General features: G+C 44.4%; 1 protein-coding gene across 2 annotated transcripts; it reads right to left on the minus strand.

The window, feature by feature from the left end:
- Nucleotides 1–750: 750 nt before the first annotated feature.
- Nucleotides 751–17,642, minus strand: LOC118389020 (mitochondrial import inner membrane translocase subunit TIM44). Of its 2 annotated transcripts, XM_035778683.2 has the most exons (14): nt 17,504–17,642; nt 16,968–17,058; nt 16,037–16,141; nt 10,686–10,862; nt 10,417–10,497; nt 8,363–8,512; nt 7,983–8,119; nt 6,923–7,008; nt 5,710–5,802; nt 5,479–5,603; nt 3,127–3,177; nt 2,856–2,945; nt 2,651–2,761; nt 751–2,067 (listed from the first exon to the last, which is right to left on the minus strand). In XM_035778683.2, the coding sequence occupies exons 2-14, from the start codon at nt 16,995–16,997 to the stop codon at nt 1,948–1,950; spliced, it is 1,356 nt and encodes a 451-aa protein (XP_035634576.1). In that variant the 5' UTR covers nt 16,998–17,058; nt 17,504–17,642; the 3' UTR covers nt 751–1,947. The 2 variants fall into 2 exon arrangements, with proteins under 2 accessions (XP_035634576.1, XP_035634586.1); XM_035778693.2 differs by lacking the exons at nt 16,968–17,058; nt 17,504–17,642 and adding an exon at nt 16,402–16,559.
- Nucleotides 17,643–17,737: the final 95 nt, after the last annotated feature.

Genomic DNA, 17,737 nt, shown 5'->3' on the forward strand with positions numbered 1-17,737 from the left:
CACATATGCTGAGCACTCGTTGGCTGCTTTTCCTTCACTCTGCAGTCCAACTCATCCCAAACCATCCCAATTGTGTAGCACACCAGCTAGGGGGATCCATCATCACAGACAGCCCTTAAATAGGTTGGCTACTTACTACCATGTATGAATCAATAGGCAGGAGGTGAACTTGTTCATCAATTTTCCCAAGGCCCAGGTAATCAATCCTGGTGCATCAGATCTGGTAGCATCCACATCCACCCACTGTCGTCAGCAAGCCCCGCACCTCTGCATTCTAGCTGTGCTGGACGCCTCACAGGGGTAATGGGTGACATCAGTCATGATAAGGCCCACTTTCCCTGTATTGTAGCATACTCTACAGTAAGACTTTCACATGCAGGAAAGGACAAGTAAGGACACTGGTTTACAGGGAGTCTATAGAGCATATTGTCTCTCTGTTTTGAAATATATTTTGTTCTTCAGTCAGAGAATAAAAAGCGTTCACATCCTCAGTTGGGAAACTTTGTGCTCATTCTCAGGTTTCAAAATGGCAGCCATCTGCATAGTATTTTACTAGACCCCCACCCCCCTGTAAAAATGGTTAGAATGCCACAAACTCCCTGAAAGCATGATGTTGTTTCTCTCACTGCTAAACTAGTTTGGGCTCTTGTGAAGTTGTATGTTAGCTGTTATGACACGAATGGGCTGAAGTTCAACAAGTTACATAAACCAAAACAAGTTTGGCATTAAAAACAAATCATAAACAAATAACACGGTTGGAATTCAGAAAAGTTTATTAAGTCGACTCATTTTGGCCATGACGTAAATGAGAAACTACCATCATAAAAATCACCAGTATGTGGAGCCTTCGGTCTATGCCAAGTGGGCTTGATATAAAAACAAACACCCAAGTATGACATACACTGACATACCAGCAACTCACAATACAATGAGTTGTCAGAAGAGTGGTGGATCCACGTGTACATAAACATCTGTCTCTATTAATAATGAGGTCTGACTAGCCCCTTGTGTGGCACCATTGTGTTAGGACCGTTTAGTAGCATGGCGTTGTTTGGAGGCCTTAATAAAAACAATGGAATTCCAAATCTACTATGTGCCATACCACCAAGTTCACAGATGCTAAATGGCTGAATGCTAATTAGTGACACTAAAACAATAGTGTTAATATTTGGTGCAACAGAAAACCTTTTAGGATTTGTGTCCTCAAAAAAAAAAAAAAAAGAAGCTCATGCCATACATTGAAGTCCCAATTCATTGAGTTTTTAATAATAAACACCTTGCCGTCAAAAATATCAGCAGATATTTCCAAGTTTATTTAAGGCAAGCCTAAAGATTTTACAGCCAATGGGTACAAAAGAACTCCTCAAACAAAATGTCTGAAGGTGAAGCAGAGGCTTTTTTTTTTATATAATAAATATAGATTTTCTCAATTCAATAATTAGACTGGGCTATCATACAAATGTGTGTATAGGGCACTGGTGGACCACATGGCATCCAAAATGTCCTCCCCAAACTAGGAAGGGATCGACAGAGATGCATTAAAGACACCCTTCACTTTATCCTCAATCCTCCAGTTAACACAATTATGTCTGGGAGAGGAGGAGGACAGTATCAACTTATCTGACCATGGTGTGACAGACAGAAGGACAGAGCGACTGCTCTGAGTGGACTACTGCCCCTAGAGTCACCCAGTGGGAACACAGGTCTATCCAGTCTGGATCTCCTCTATCCTGGTCTGTGAACACTGCCAGTCTGGTACATGAGGGGCAGCCATAAGAAGCAGTCCACAGTGGGCCACCCAAAACTATGCTAGAGGAGGAGTTAGCTGGGTTGCTGAAATGGTCAGCACTGCTTGTTCATGTCCCTGTGGTAATTCCATGCTCTCCCGTCCAGCCCGCCTCCTATTCTCCTCAGTCTTCCAGCCCTGGGTGTATGTGTGTGTTGATCTCAGAGGATCTGTTCAGTGCTGGAGGCAGAGATATCCAGGAGTCTCCAGGCTGCGTAGGGGTTCAGCTCCTCTTGGTCTCGACACAGGGCCCACACGTACATCATCCTCAGCACCTTGTCCTGTGGGACAAACAGACAAAGGTATTGGCAAGATGAAAATTAAGTCACTTTTCAATGCTCTTGAGCAGGTGTCCAAAGTGTACAACCCTCCCTGCTAGCCTGTCCAGCTTATCCTCTCAGTGAGAGACAAGGGGGAAAAAAGTTGTCATCAACAATAGAACAAATAAATCAGCCTCCCTAAATCCCATGGTAGTGCCTTGCGGTAGACTGAGGGAGTGCCAGTTTCCTGCGGCTGAGTGGATGTGGCTGAGTGGATGCCCCCCCCCCACCCCACCCCTTCCAATCCAAAGACTCCCCGAGGTGCCCTCACTGGCCTATCAGACAGATTTACAGCTCAGGAGGCTTTCATGTGGAGTCTGGCTGACAGTCGGCAGGGCCTCAATAGACTAGTCTGGCTCCCTCTCTTTCGCTCCTTCGAAAGACAAAGGGAGGAAGCCACTTTAGACTATAAGAGATGCACCCCCAGGTCTGAAACATTGCCATGTCTGATTAGCCAAGCTCAGAGACAAACAGAGCCCTGTTTGAATACTTTTACAATTGATCCTCATTTCCAGAGTAGAGATGGAGGGTGTATTCTACTCACAGGGTCTCCCTCTATGACGTCTCCTTTAGTGTTGCGGATCACCATGACCAGCTGGGCCTGGAAGGTGATGATCAGCACCGGACCCTGCTCCATCATCTTCCCCATGGCCAGCTGAACACACACAATTAAAACACACTATTAGAAAAGCAAATCCCACAAACAAATATTACGATGAGACTGTCGTAAAACGCCTCGGGTAACTCACATCAATGTTGTCTATGTCCAGGATCTTAGAGTGGAACTGCAGGCCCATAGCCCTGGCCTGTTGAATGGGGTGGGCCAGCTGGCTGTAAGTCTACACACAAGACAGAGAGGTGTGGGTTAAGAAAAGCAAGGGCAGGGGGGAAAAAAATGACTGAAAATCTCAACATCACTATTGCAGGTCTACATTTACAGTACTTCAAAAAGAATCAATTCATCTTCAGCCGGTGTCCAAATGAATAGTCGATAAACTGGTCAATAAAAAAAGTGCTTACCGCTTCATAACACCAGTCCTTCAGAACCTCCAGCTCCCCTCGGATCATGGCCTGCAGACAGAAAGACAGAGAGGTAATGCAGACAGAGAGGTCAGAGTAGGGTGATACCCACACCTCAAGAGGCACTGCAGACAGAAAGACAGAGAGGTAATGCAGACAGAGAGGTCAGAGTAGGGTGATACCCACACCTCAAGAGGCACTGCAGACAGAAAGACAGAGAGGTAATGCAGACAGAGAGGTCAGAGTAGGGTGATACCCACACCTCAAGAGGCACTGCAGACAGAAAGACAGAGAGGTAATGCAGACAGAGAGGTCAGAGTAGGGTGATACCCACACCTCAAGAGGCACTGCAGACAGAAAGACAGAGAGGTAATGCAGACAGAGAGGTCAGAGTAGGGTGATACCCACACCTCAAGAGGCACTGCAGACAGAAAGACAGAGAGGTAATGCAGACAGAGAGGTCAGAGTAGGGTGATACCCACACCTCAAGAGGCACTGCAGACAGAAAGACAGAGAGGTAATGCAGACAGAGAGGTCAGAGTAGGGTGATACCCACACCTCAAGAGGCACTGCAGACAGAAAGACAGAGAGGTAATGCAGACAGAGAGGTCAGAGTAGGGTGATACCCACACCTCAAGAGGCACTGCAGACAGAAAGACAGAGAGGTAATGCAGACAGAGAGGTCAGAGTAGGGTGATACCCACACCTCAAGAGGCACTGCAGACAGAAAGACAGAGAGGTAATGCAGACAGAGAGGTCAGAGTAGGGTGATACCCACACCTCAAGAGGCACTGCAGACAGAAAGACAGAGAGGTAATGCAGACAGAGAGGTCAGAGTAGGGTGATACCCACACCTCAAGAGGCACTGCAGACAGAAAGACAGAGAGGTAATGCAGACAGAGAGGTCAGAGTAGGGTGATACCCACACCTCAAGAGGCACTGCAGACAGAAAGACAGAGAGGTAATGCAGACAGAGAGGTCAGAGTAGGGTGATACCCACACCTCAAGAGGCACTGCAGACAGAAAGACAGAGAGGTAATGCAGACAGAGAGGTCAGAGTAGGGTGATACCCACACCTCAAGAGGCACTGCAGACAGAAAGACAGAGAGGTAATGCAGACAGAGAGGTCAGAGTAGGGTGATACCCACACCTCAAGAGGCACTGCAGACAGAAAGACAGAGAGGTAATGCAGACAGAGAGGTCAGATTAAGGTGATACCCACACCTCAAGAGGCACTGCAGACAGAAAGACAGAGAGGTAATGCAGACAGAGAGGTCAGAGTAGGGTGATACCCACACCTCAAGAGGCACTGCAGACAGAAAGACAGAGAGGTAATGCAGACAGAGAGGTCAGAGTAGGGTGATACCCACACCTCAAGAGGCACTGCAGACAGAAAGACAGAGAGGTAATGCAGACAGAGAGGTCAGAGTAGGGTGATACCCACACCTCAAGAGGCACTGCAGACAGAAAGACAGAGAGGTAATGCAGACAGAGAGGTCAGAGTAGGGTGATACCCACACCTCAAGAGGCACTGCAGACAGAAAGACAGAGAGGTAATGCAGACAGAGGTCAGAGTAGGGTGATACCCACACCTCAAGAGGCACTGCAGACAGAAAGACAGAGAGGTAATGCAGACAGAGAGGTCAGAGTAGGGTGATACCCACACCTCAAGAGGCACTGCAGACAGAAAGACAGAGAGGTAATGCAGACAGAGAGGTCAGAGTAGGGTGATACCCACACCTCAAGAGGCACTGCAGACAGAAAGACAGAGAGGTAATGCAGACAGAGAGGTCAGAGTAGGGTGATACCCACACCTCAAGAGGCACTGCAGACAGAAAGACAGAGAGGTAATGCAGACAGAGAGGTCAGAGTAGGGTGATACCCACACCTCAAGAGGCACTGCAGACAGAAAGACAGAGAGGTAATGCAGACAGAGAGGTCAGAGTAGGGTGATACCCACACCTCAATAGGCACTGCAGACAGAAAGACAGAGAGGTAATGCAGACAGAGAGGTCAGAGTAGGGTGATACCCACACCTCAAGAGGCACTGCAGACATAGACAAAAAATAAATGTATCTGCACAGAAAGAAGTGCTCCATTGATTTTACAATTTGTCTGGATATTCATCAGATTTAAGTGAGACTGAGACTAATGTTTCAAGTAATGTTCAAGATCGCAGATCGAAAAATGTGTATAGTGTCTCTATTAACTGCAGTGACATACAACTGTTACGTGGATGGTTTTCGCCCCCCAATTATCTTCAGCTCAAAACGAGAACCCCGTTTTCCTATTGTATGCCTTCAACACAATCTGTACTGCACCAATGTCAAGGGAGGAAAGATATTTCTTTACCTCCAGGACGTTGGGTATGATGTCAAATTCACACTGCTTGAGGAAGACATCTTTGTCGAATGATGGATCCACCTTCAGAATCTCTGTCAGCACCTCAGACATCTCGGTCTTGGAGAAGAGCCCACCTGACCAGACATACACACAACTTTAAAACAAGAACAAAGACCGAGCCCAACTACCAAATACGTGTTTGGGGTTAGTGTTGGTGGCATGGAGAAGTAAGTAGGTTACCTAGGATGTCGGTCATTTTATCTGTGACGGCACGAGACGCTCTGACGAGGGCATTCTCGCTCTCATCATACTTCATCTTCATTTCGAAGAACCCTGGGAAGAGAGCGCAAAAGGTGAGTCGTCTCATTTAATTGCAGTGCATCAAAGTCAAACAAAGAGTAACAGGCTTGGGGGAAGACGTTGTTTGGACTCAGCACCAGTAGTGTTACCCCAAGGTCAGGGCATTGAGTTGTATCGTATGGATCAAACACAGGGACTGAGCTGTGGGTCGTTGTACAGTATCGCTCTGCTGTGTGATTGATTGCTTACTGTACTTCGCTGGCACATTCTCTGATAACACACGCAGTACCAACATACCCAGATTGGATTCCATTATGTATTTACAGTGTCAGGCAAGTTGTGATGTGACAATAAGAAAGAAACTTGATACAATTTATTTCTATTGACTTTGCACAATGTCCTTACTGTAAATCATAGCTCCATTTCACAAGTCAGAAACATGATTTATAGTCGGTGCAGTTTCCTTGGGTAATGCTTAATTGCTCGCTCCCTGTATACGGCTACGGTGAAAACCCACAACAGGAACAGTCATTTTCAAGGAGCCTAGTAAAAAAGAAGACACTGCTCCCCAGTCTCTCGTACCCGACCCCTAGGAAGTCCCTGGGCTCCCATTACCTGCTGCTCGTTAGTGAGGGCCCATTAGCACCAAGATTTTAATAGGAGCAGGACACTGTTCACCAGTCTGATACAGCAGTCAATCAGCTAGCAGAGGGATCCCCATCTACACTAGGTTTGGATCCCTTCACATTGTGCACCCTCATGACTAGGATTTTGGAGAGCGGAACGTTTCTGACCTCCAACCATGACGACAGTTCGAATTTGGAAATGTTCAAGGTAAAGTCAAAAGTTAAGGACAAAGGGCACTTGGTAAAGAAACGCACCACGCCCAGCAGAGTAACAAGCACTAAGCCACTGATGGGTAGTTTATACACTTAGCCCCATCTACTGGACAAATGTTTTACAGCGGCAGACATTCATACCATTCTTTGATGTAGCAATAATATCATATTTTAGAGGAATTACTCGGTCTTCATCATATAAATAACATATCATCTTCCTACATTATGATTCGGAAGGGTGATACATAGACTGCAATGACTACGGCAGACATCAGAAAGATTAACAAACTGGTAGTGAGACAGGCTGTCCTTACTGTTAAAAACCATGTTGTTATCCTTGAAGTCCTTCCACTGTGCGTACCATTTGGAGTCCTTGTGCAGCACCACCCCCATGGCATCCCTAGAAAACAGATCACTGCTCAGTGCTCACGGCCATGCCACTACACACACACACACTTATCTAGACTAGAACTGATTTTCACCCTTACTGTGAATCCAAATTATACTTGCAAGTGCAATTTGGGCACTGATAAATATGGTGTGATATTGAGCTTGTCAGAGACACTGTTAGGTGAGAATGATCTGTTTTTTGAATGATTAGAATATTCCGCCCTGAAACAAATAATTGTATGGAAGTGATTAGAATGTATAAAATCATAATCAATAAGTCACAATTAGGGTAAAGACAATATGTCTTTATGGTATTATAAACTGACTGTCTGAGCATGGTGCCGACCTGACTAGAGATTGGGAGAGAACAGGGAGTACGTGTCAAGAACAAGGTCACTAATCCCTGTCAGCTGGGTAGCAAGGACATGTTTATTTATTTTATTTTACCTTTATTTAACTAGGCAAGTCAGTGAAGAACAAATTCTTATTTTCAATGACGGCCTAGGAACAGTGGGTTAACTGCCTGTTCAGGGGCAGAACGACAGATTTGTACCTTGTCAGCTCGGGGATTTGAACTTGCAACCTTCCGCTCTAACCACTAGGCTTACCCTGCCGCCCCATGTCTGTTTGTGTGTGTGTGTGTGTGTGTGTGTGTGTGTGTGTGTGTGTGTGTGTGTGTGTGTGTGTGTGTGTGTGGGCGTGAGAAGTCAGTATAAAATGAATTGTTTTGTATTCTTGACTTTGGAACGTTCCCGTGAATAAACCTTTTTGACTGTTTTAGCTGGGCCTCCGTCTGTTTCATTCCACCGGGATCTTACACATTCTGGTTTGCAGACTGAGTAATATAATTAAATTGGGTTATGAACCTGGAGAACAACATTCTCTTATCAGACACACATTTTGAGTTCTAAAGATAATTCTGCTCAAATAAAAATCTAGAGCTCTACCGAAACAGAATGAGGGTGGGAGACTGGCAGCACGTACTCATTGGCCTCGAAGACCTTGTTCTCATTTTCTGCAGCCTTAGATGAAAAGTCACTCCTCTTCCGTAGTCTCTTGGGGGCCCGGTAGGGCCCACTCTGATTAAGATCATCAATCTCCTTCTTCACACTCTTTATACCCTGTATGTGCACATACAGCAGGCTTTAGGGAAATGCATGGGCTGTTGTGATGAGCTCCCTAAGCAATGGATTGTTTCTGTACATTCCCTCCTGATCATTTGACTTGCTGAGTTTATGCAGTGACAACACAAAAAAATGGAACAAGTGATTGCTATAATGCAGTGAACATGACCAAACCTGGTATTTGACTTTGAAGTGCTGAATTGGTCCTTTTGGACCTTGGAGAACCTATCCAGTTCTCACCTGAGATATTGCCCTGAAGGCACCAGTCTTTCCCAGTTTCTCTCCACTCTTGGACACAGACTCCGCAGACGTCTTGGCTGTCTTCGCTGCTTCCTCCACGCCCTCCTTGATCTTCCTCCCTATATCTGTACGACTGACCTCTTCCAGACCCTAAAAACAAACAGATACTAACTTCTTGTCTGAGACACTCGCACACCATTTCTGTTTACATGCCGAAGGCCTAGACCTACATACAGTGCATTCTGAAAGTATTCAGACCCCGTAACTTTTTCCACATTACAGCCTTATTCTAAAATGGATTAAATAGTTTCCCCCTCAATCAATCTAGACACAATACCGCATAATGACAAAGCAAAACCAAGTTTTTAGACATTTTTGCAAATGTATAAAAAACTGCAAACTGCAATATCACATTTACATAAGTATTCAGACCCTTTACTCAGTACTTTGAAGCACCCTTGGCAGCAAAATCAGCCTCGAGTCTCCTTGGGTATGACGATACAAGCTTGGCACACTTGTATTTGGGGAGTTTCTCCCATTATTCTCTGTAGATCCTCTCAAGCGCTGTCAGGTTGGATGGGGAGTGTCGCTGCGCAGGTATTTCAGGTCTTTCCAGAGGCGTTCGATCGGGTTCAAGTCCGGGCTCTGGCTGGGCCACTCAAGGACATTCAGAGACTTTTTCCGAAGAGTCTTCTGCATTGTCTTGGCTGTGTGCTTAGGGTCATTGTCCTGTTGGAAGATGAATCTTCACCCCAGTCTGAGGTCCTGAGCGCTCTGTACTTTATCCAGTTCATCTTTCCCTTGATCCTGACTAGTCTCGCAGTCCCTGCCGCTGAAAAACAAACCCCACAGCACGATGCTGCCACCCCCATAGTTCATGTGACGCTTGGCATTCAGGCCAAAGAGTTGAATCTTGGTTTCATCAGACCAGATAACTTTGTTTCTCATGGTCAGAGTCTTTAAGTACCTTTTGGCAAAACTCCAAGTGGGCTGTCATGTGCGTTTTACTGACAGGCGGCCAGCTCTAGGAAGAGTCTTGGTGGTTCCAAAATTCTTCCACGTAAGAATGATGGAGGCCACTGTGTTCTTGGGGACCTTCAATGCTGCAGACATTTTTTGGTAATCTTCCCCAGATCTGTGCCTTCGACACAATCCTGTCTCGGAGCTCTACGGACAATTCCTTCAACCTCATGGCTTGGCATTTGCTCTGACATGCACTGTCAACTGTGGGACCTTTTATATAGAAAGGTGTGTGCCTTTTCAAATCAATCAATTTAGTTTACCACTGGTGGATTCCAATTAAGTTGTAGAAATATCTCAAGGATGATCAATGGAAACAAATGCACCTGAGCTCAATTTTGAGTCTCATAGCAAAGGGTCTGAATATTGTGTAAATAAGGCTGTGTCATTATTGGGTAAAACAAGAGGAAAAAAATAATTTAATCAATTTTAAAATAAGGCTGTTGTAACGGCGTTCTTCGTTTGTCGAAAGAGAGTCGGCCCGAAATGCAGCGGTGGTTACTCATGTCTTTAATGAATGAATCGCGATACATGAAATAACTTATACAAATACAAAACAACAAACGGAACGTGAACCCTGATACAGCCTCTGGTGAACACTACACAGAGACAGGAACAATCACCCACGAAATACACAGTGAAACCCCGGCTACCTAAATACGGTTCCCAACCAGAGACAACGAGAATCACCTGACTCTGATTGAGAACCTCCTCAGGCAGCTAAGCCCATACAACACCCCTACTCAGCCGCAATCCCAATAACTACAAAACCCCAATACGAAATACAACAAAATAAACCCATGTCACACCCTGGCCTGACCAAATAATTAACGAAAACACAAAATACTAAGACCAAGGCGTGACAGCTGTAACGTAACAAAATGTGGAAAAAGTTAAGGGGGCTGAATACTTTTCAATGGCACTATGTAATTCATGTCAATGTTTCCATTTAATTGACAACATACAGCTCTACATTTACCATGCTCAAGTTTAGTCATTAAGGCTGATGAGTAACTAAACAGCAATCCATGTACCTCTTTCACAGTCTCTGAGAAGGTCCCTAACTTCTTCTTCAGAACTTCAGACGTCTTCACAGTTTCAGACTCTATGGTTTGCTAAGGAAGAAAGTAAAATAGTGAAGGAAAGAAATCAATTAATTATTGAATCCAACCTGCCTAACAACATCCTTTGTCCAACGTGACAATGAAACAACGTGTGACATGCTCTTCAAATTATTTGCTGGGCCACAAATGTCCACCTGAAGATAAAGGAATAAAGCTGTTCAATGGATGGGAGCACTCACATATTTCCTCCGAGCTTGCTTCAGAGCTTCTGATTCCTCCAACTTTTTGGCCTCCTCGCGAAACTTCTTGATGTTCTCCTTCATTTCCTTGTTCTTGCTGAGCTCCTGTTTGAGGTTGTCCAAGAACCCCCCAAAGAAGCCTTTTCGGCTACCTCCCCTGTCTGATGCATACCGTACCTAGAGAGAGATATGGGCATTGTATGAGTTGGAGAAAGGGGAACATACTTTTGTATATATAGTGTATGTGGAGACTAGAGGTCGACAGATTATGATTTTTCAACACCGATACCGATTATTGGAGGATCAAAAAAAGCTGATACCGATTAATCGGACGATTTTTGAAATGTATTTGTAATAATAAAAATTACAACAATACTGAATGAACTGAATACTGAATAACTTAATGTAATACATCAATACAATCAATTTAGCCTCAAATAAATAAAGAAACATGTTCAATTTGGTTTAAATAATACAAAAACAAAGTGTTGGAGAAGAAAGTAAAAGTGCAATATGTGCCATGTAAGAAAACTAATGTTTCAGTTCCTTGCTCAGAACATGAGAACATATGAAAGCTGGTGGTTCCTTTTAACACGAGTCTTCAATATTCCCTGGTAAGAAGTTTTAGGTTGTAGTTATTATAGGAATTATAGGACTATTTCTCTCTATATCCATTTGTATTTCATTAAGCTTTGACTATTGGATGTTCTTATAGGCACTTTAGTATTGCCAGTGTAACAGTATAGCTTCGGTCCCTCTCCTCGCTCCTCCCTGGGCTCGAACCAGGAACACAACGACAACATCCACCCGCGAAGGAGCGTTACCCATGCAGAGCAAAGGGAACAACTACATCAAGTCTCAGAGCGAGTGACGTTTGAAACGCTATTAGCGCGCATCCCGCTAACTAGCTAGCCATTTCACATTGGTTACACAAGCCTAATCTCGGGAGTTGATAGGCTTGAAGTCATAAACAGCTCAATGCTTGACGCACAACGAAGAGCTGCTGGCAAAACGCATGAAAGTGCTGTTTGAATGAATGCTTACGAGCCTGCTCCTGCCAACCATCGCTCAGTCAGACTGCTCTATCAAATCATAGACTTAGTTATAACATAACACACACAAGGTCATTAATATGGTCAATATGGTCAAATCCGGAAACTATCTCGAAAACAAGATGTTTATTCTTTCAGTGAAATACGGAATCGTTACGTATTTTATCTAAGGGGTGGCATCCATTAGTCTAAATATTCCTGTGCACAACCTTCAATGTTATGTCATAATTACGTAAAATTCTGGCAAATTAGGCGGCCCAAACTGTTGCATATACACCGACTCTCCATGCAATGAACGCAAGAGAAGTGACACAATTTCACCTGGTTAATAATGCCTGCTAACCTGGATTTCTTTTAGCTAAATATACAGGTTTAAAAATATATACTTCTGTGTATTGATTTTAAGAAAGGCATTGATGTTTATGGTTAGGTACACATTGGAGCAACGATACGCACCGCATCAATTATATGCAACGAGGGACACGCTAGATAAATTAGTAATAACATCAACCATGTGAAAATCAAGGTGAAAATCTGTCGTTCTGCCCCTGAAGGAGGCAGTTAACCCACCGTTCCTAGGCCGCCATTGGAAATAAGAATGTGTTCTTAACTGACTTGCCAAGTTAAATAAAGATGAAATAAAGGTGAAATTGAAAATATATATATTTTTTTTATCTGCAAAATCGGTGTCCAAAAATAACGATCAGAAATCGGTATGAAAACTTCAAAATCAAATCAAATTTTATTTGTCACATACACATGGTTAGCAGATGTTAGTGTGAGTGTAGTGAAATGCCTGTGCTTCCAGTTCCGACAATGCAGTAATACCCAACAAGTAATCTAGCTAACAATTCCAAAACTACTACCTTATAGACACAAGTGTAAGGGGATAAAGAATATGTACATAAAGATATATGAATGAGTGATGGTACAGAGCGGCATAGGCAAGATACAGTAGATGGTATTGAGTGCAGTATATACATATGAGATGAGTATGTAAACAAAGTGGTATAGTGATACAGTGGCTAGTGGCTAGTGATACATGTATTACATAAGGATGCAGAAGATGATATAGAGTACAGTATATACGTATACATATGAGATGAATAATGTAGGGTATGTAAACATTATATTAGGTAGCATTGTTTAAAGTGGCTAGTGATATTTTACATCATTTCCCATCAATTCCCATTATTAAAGTGGCTGGAGTTGAGTCAGTGTGTTGGCAGCAGACACTCAATGTTAATGGTGGCTGTTTAACAGTCTGATGGCCTTGAGATAGAAGCTGTTTTTCAGTCTCTCGGTCCCAGCTTTGATGCACCTGTACTGACCTCGCCTTCTGGATGATAGCAGGGTGAACAGGCAGTGGATCGGGTGGTTGCTGTCCTGGAGGGCAGGTCGTTTGCCCCCGGTGATGCGTTGTACAGACCTCACTACCCTCTGGAGAGCCTTACGGTTGTGGGTGGAGCAGTTGCCGTACCAGGCGGTGATACAGCCCGACAGGATGCTCTCAATTGTGCATCTGTAGAAGTTTGTGAGTGCTTTTGGTGACAAGCCGAATTTCTTCAGCCTCCTGAGGTTGATGAGGCGCTGCTGCGCCTTCTTCACGATGCTGTCTGTGTGGGTGGACCAATTCAGTTTGTCTGTGATGTGTACGCCGAGGAACTTAAAACTTAATACCCTCTCCACTACTGTTCCATCGATGTGGATAGGGGGGTGCTCCCTCTGCAGTTTCCTGAAGTCCACAATCATCTCCTTAGTTTTGTTGACGTTGAGTGTGAGGTTATTTTCCTGACACCACACTCCGAGGGCCCTCACCTCCTCCCAGTAGGCAGTCTCGTCGTTGTTGGTAATCAAGCCTACCACTGTTGTGTCATCCGCAAACTTGATGATTGAGTTGGAGGCGTGCGTGGCCACGCAGTCGTGGGTGAACGCACCCTTGTGGGGCCCCAGTGTTGAGGATCAGCGGGGTGGAGATGTTGTTGCCTACCCTCCCCACCTAGGGGCGGCCCGTCAGGAAGTCCAGTACCCAGTTGCACAGGGCGGGGTCGAGACCCAGGGTCTCGAGCTTGATGACGAGCTTGGAGGGCACTATGGTGTTAAATGCCGAGCTGTAGTCGATGAACAGCATTCTCACATAGGTATTCCTCTTGTCCAGATGGGTTAGGGCAGTGTGCAGTGTGGTTGAGATTGCATCGTCTGTGGACCTATTTGGGCGGTAAGCAAATTGGAGTGGGTCTAGGTTGTCAGGTAGGGTGGAGGTGGTCCTTGGAGGTGGTCCTTATGGTCCTTGACTAGTCTCTCAAAGCACTTCATGATGACGGAAGTGAGTGCTACGGGGCGGTAGTCGTTTAGCTCAGTTACCTTAGCTTTCTTGGGAACAGGAACAATGGTGGCCCTCTTGAAGCATGTGGGAACAACAGACTGGGATAGGGATTGATTGAATATGTCCGTAAACACACCGGCCAGCTGGTCTGCGCATGCTCTGAGGGCGCGGCTGGGGATGCCGTCTGGGCCTGCAGCGTTTAAATGTTTTCCTCACGTCGGCTGCAGTGAAGGAGAGTTGCGGGCAGTGTCAGTGGCACTGTATTGTCCTCAAAGCCTGGGAGCAAGACATCCTGGTCCGTGACGGGGCTGGTTTTCTTTTTGTAATCCGTGATTGACTGTAGACCCTGTAGACCCACATTCCTCTTGTGAGCCGTTGAATTGAGATTCTCCTTTGTCTCTATACTGACGCTTAGCTTGTTTGATTGCCTTGCGGAGGGAATAGTTACACTGTTTGTATTGGGTCATGTTTCCAGTCACCTTGCCCTGATTAAAAGCAGTGGTTCGCGCTTTCAGTTTCACGCGAATGATGCCATCAATCCACGGTTTCTGGTTTGGGAATGTTTTAATCGTTGCTATGGGAACGACATCTTCAACGCACGTTCTAATGAACTCGCACACCGAATCAGCGTATTCGTCAATGTTGTCGTCTGACGCAATACGGAACATATCCCAGTCCACGTGATGGAAGCAGTCTTGGAGTGTGGAATCAGATTGGTCGGACCAGCGTTGAACAGACCTCAGCGCTGGAGCTTCTTGTTTTAGTTTCTGTCTGTAGGCAGGGATCAACAAAATGGAGTCGTGGTCAGCTTTTCCGAAAGGAAATCGGCCCTAATTAATCAGCTATTCCGATTAATCGGTCGACCTCCACTGGAGACCCCATTTAAATTTGTGGATGCAGCCATTTCAGCCACACCTGTTGCTGACAGGTGTATACAATCAAGCACACAGCCATGCAATCTCCATAGAAAAACATTGCCAGTAGAAGGTCCTTACTGAAGAGCTCAGTGACTTTCAATGTGACACCGTCATATGATGCCACTTCAACAAGTCTGTTTGTCATAATTCCTGGCCTGGTCAACTATAAGTGCTGTTATTGTGAAGTGGAAACGTCTAGGAGCAACAACGGCTCAGCCGCAAAGTGGTAGCCCACACAAGCGCACAGAATGGGACAATTGAGTGCTGAAGCGGTCCATACTGAAATGGTTTGTTGAGATCGGTGTGGAAGAAATTGACTGGCCTGTACACAGCCCTGACCTCAACCCTATCGAACACCTTTGGTATGAATTGGAACACCGACCGCAAACCAGGCCTAATCGCCCAATATCAGTGCATGACCACACTAATGCTCTTGTGGCTGAATGGAAGCAAGTCCCCGCAGCAATGTTCCAACATCTAGTGGAAAGCCTTCCCAGAAGAGTGGAGGCTGTTATAGCTGCAAAGGGGGGACCAACTCCATATTAATGACCATGATTTTGGAATGTGATGTATGTCGAGCAGGTGTACATGTAACACTATAACTTTAGACCGTCCCCTCGCCCATACCCGGGCGCAAACCAGGGACCCTCTGCACACATCAACAACAGTCATCCTCGAAGCATCGTTACCCATCGCTCCACAAAAGCCACAGCCCTTGCAGAGCAAGGGGAACTACTACTTCAAGGTCTCAGAGCAAGTGACGTCACCGATTGAAACGCTATTTAGCGCGAACACCGCTAACTAAGCTAGCCGTTTCACATCCGTGACATACACATACTTTTGGTTGTGTATTTCTGCATAGGAATCAAAGAATTTTGGTTATCTGACTACTTCTGCATTCAACAACAGTACATTGTTGGCTAAAGCAGAAATGGGATTTACACATAGGCTGCAAAAATAACTCTGAAATATAAAACTGAAGGGAAATAGGGTACAATTCAAATTGTCTACTAGTACGAAATTAATGATTATCACAAGCGGAACAGTCACTGTTACCTGTGAAGAACTTGTGAGAGACCCACATATCCTGTATACATGAGGTCTGTTGTGTAGGAGCAAATATGAAGGACTGGAGACAAGCAAACTTCTTCTGACACACAGCTGGAGAGAGAAATACACAATTAGAAATAATCATCATAAAATTAATGTTCTGGCCACATTATGATTGACAGAGAAGCTTTGTTAAACCTACAATTTAAGTGCCCAAGAGAATTGATATTGCCACCTCAGAGATTATGATTGGAAAAATGTTGAAGACAACATTTAAAAAAAAACTTTTATTTAACTAGGCAAGTCAGTTAAGAACAAATTCTTATTTTCAACGAAGGCCTAGGAACAGTGGCAGAACGACAGATTTGTACCTTGTCGGCTCAGGGGTTTGAACTTGCAACCTTCTGCTTACTAGTCCAACGCTCTAACCACTAGGCTACCCAGACAACATTGCTTTACTGCGTATGAAATTAACAGATTCCAACCTACTAGTTACAATTGTTATATTTGGCCTATACATTGTTTTATTTGGATTTTCAAAAATTACTTTCAAGACTATTAAAAAAAACCTTCATAGCCTTGTCACATTCAATTGTTGCACATGTAAACGATGTCCATGTCATCTGTCTATGCTATTGAAATATGTGTGCAAAAGTGTAAATGATGCATATTCGAAATGTGCATACAGAGAGCAACAAACTACTGCCTGGTACACATTTTATACGGTTATGAATCAAGGGCCAAACACCGGCATGACACAAGATTCCATTCAGAGAAGTCTTGTTACTAAGTTAGTCTGATTCGGCGTTAAAACGTATTGCAGTGGAGAAGACGGTTCGAGTATATAGGCATTCCATCGCTATTTTCAATAATAGATTACGTTAATTATTTATGGTTAAAAGACAACGTGGAAAAATCTGTTTTAATGACAACTAACCTGGTAACACTGACACAAGGAGGCCGCCATTTTGGTTGCATTGCCTGTGACCTTTTCCGCTGATGACCTTCTGACGTATTAGTGGAGGAGCCTGAAGGTTGGACAAGGCGAAAAATAACTAGTTCGGTTCGGATGAAAGCGCCAACTTTGTCACATAGGCAGATGCATGCATCATGATTAAAAATATATTGATATTTTCAACAGCAAAGATCCAGACCAGGAGAGGTGTTAGCAGTAGCGTCAACTATGGCTCGGACAAGGATATAACAATGTGTTAGTTATAAGAATCTTTGGCTTTGTATAAAAGTAAACCGACGCCGACAGCAACACATACAAATAAGTAATGCCTGATAATACTGTATCACTGCCGCTTTCGGCTCTGGTCCATATGCTGAATGAGAAAGAAAATAAGCGGTTAATAAAACTTGAAACCATACAAGATGGGTGAAAATATGGACACTGCAACGACAGGCTCGAGGTCAAGTTAGATATATATCCAACATTAGCAAGCAAATTAGCAAACATTTCCGCAATACCTTGCTTTTACTTTCAGGGAAAGAAAATATGGGATTCCCCCGAACTCACAAAGCTTCCCTCTTCGAGAAGCTATTGTACAAAAAGAACCGGCAGACTACATTTAGAGCCTCACACGAAGGATACCATGTCTAATCTCCTGACCCCCAAAGGCATTTGAACTGACATTCATTGAGGAAAGTAGAGTTAGCTGCCATCACATGTTGCTATGATGAACTAAGTTTACACTCACAAGT

This window comes from Oncorhynchus keta, chromosome 1 (assembly GCF_023373465.1).
Source record: "Oncorhynchus keta strain PuntledgeMale-10-30-2019 chromosome 1, Oket_V2, whole genome shotgun sequence".
Taxonomy (NCBI): Eukaryota; Metazoa; Chordata; class Actinopteri; order Salmoniformes; family Salmonidae; genus Oncorhynchus; species Oncorhynchus keta.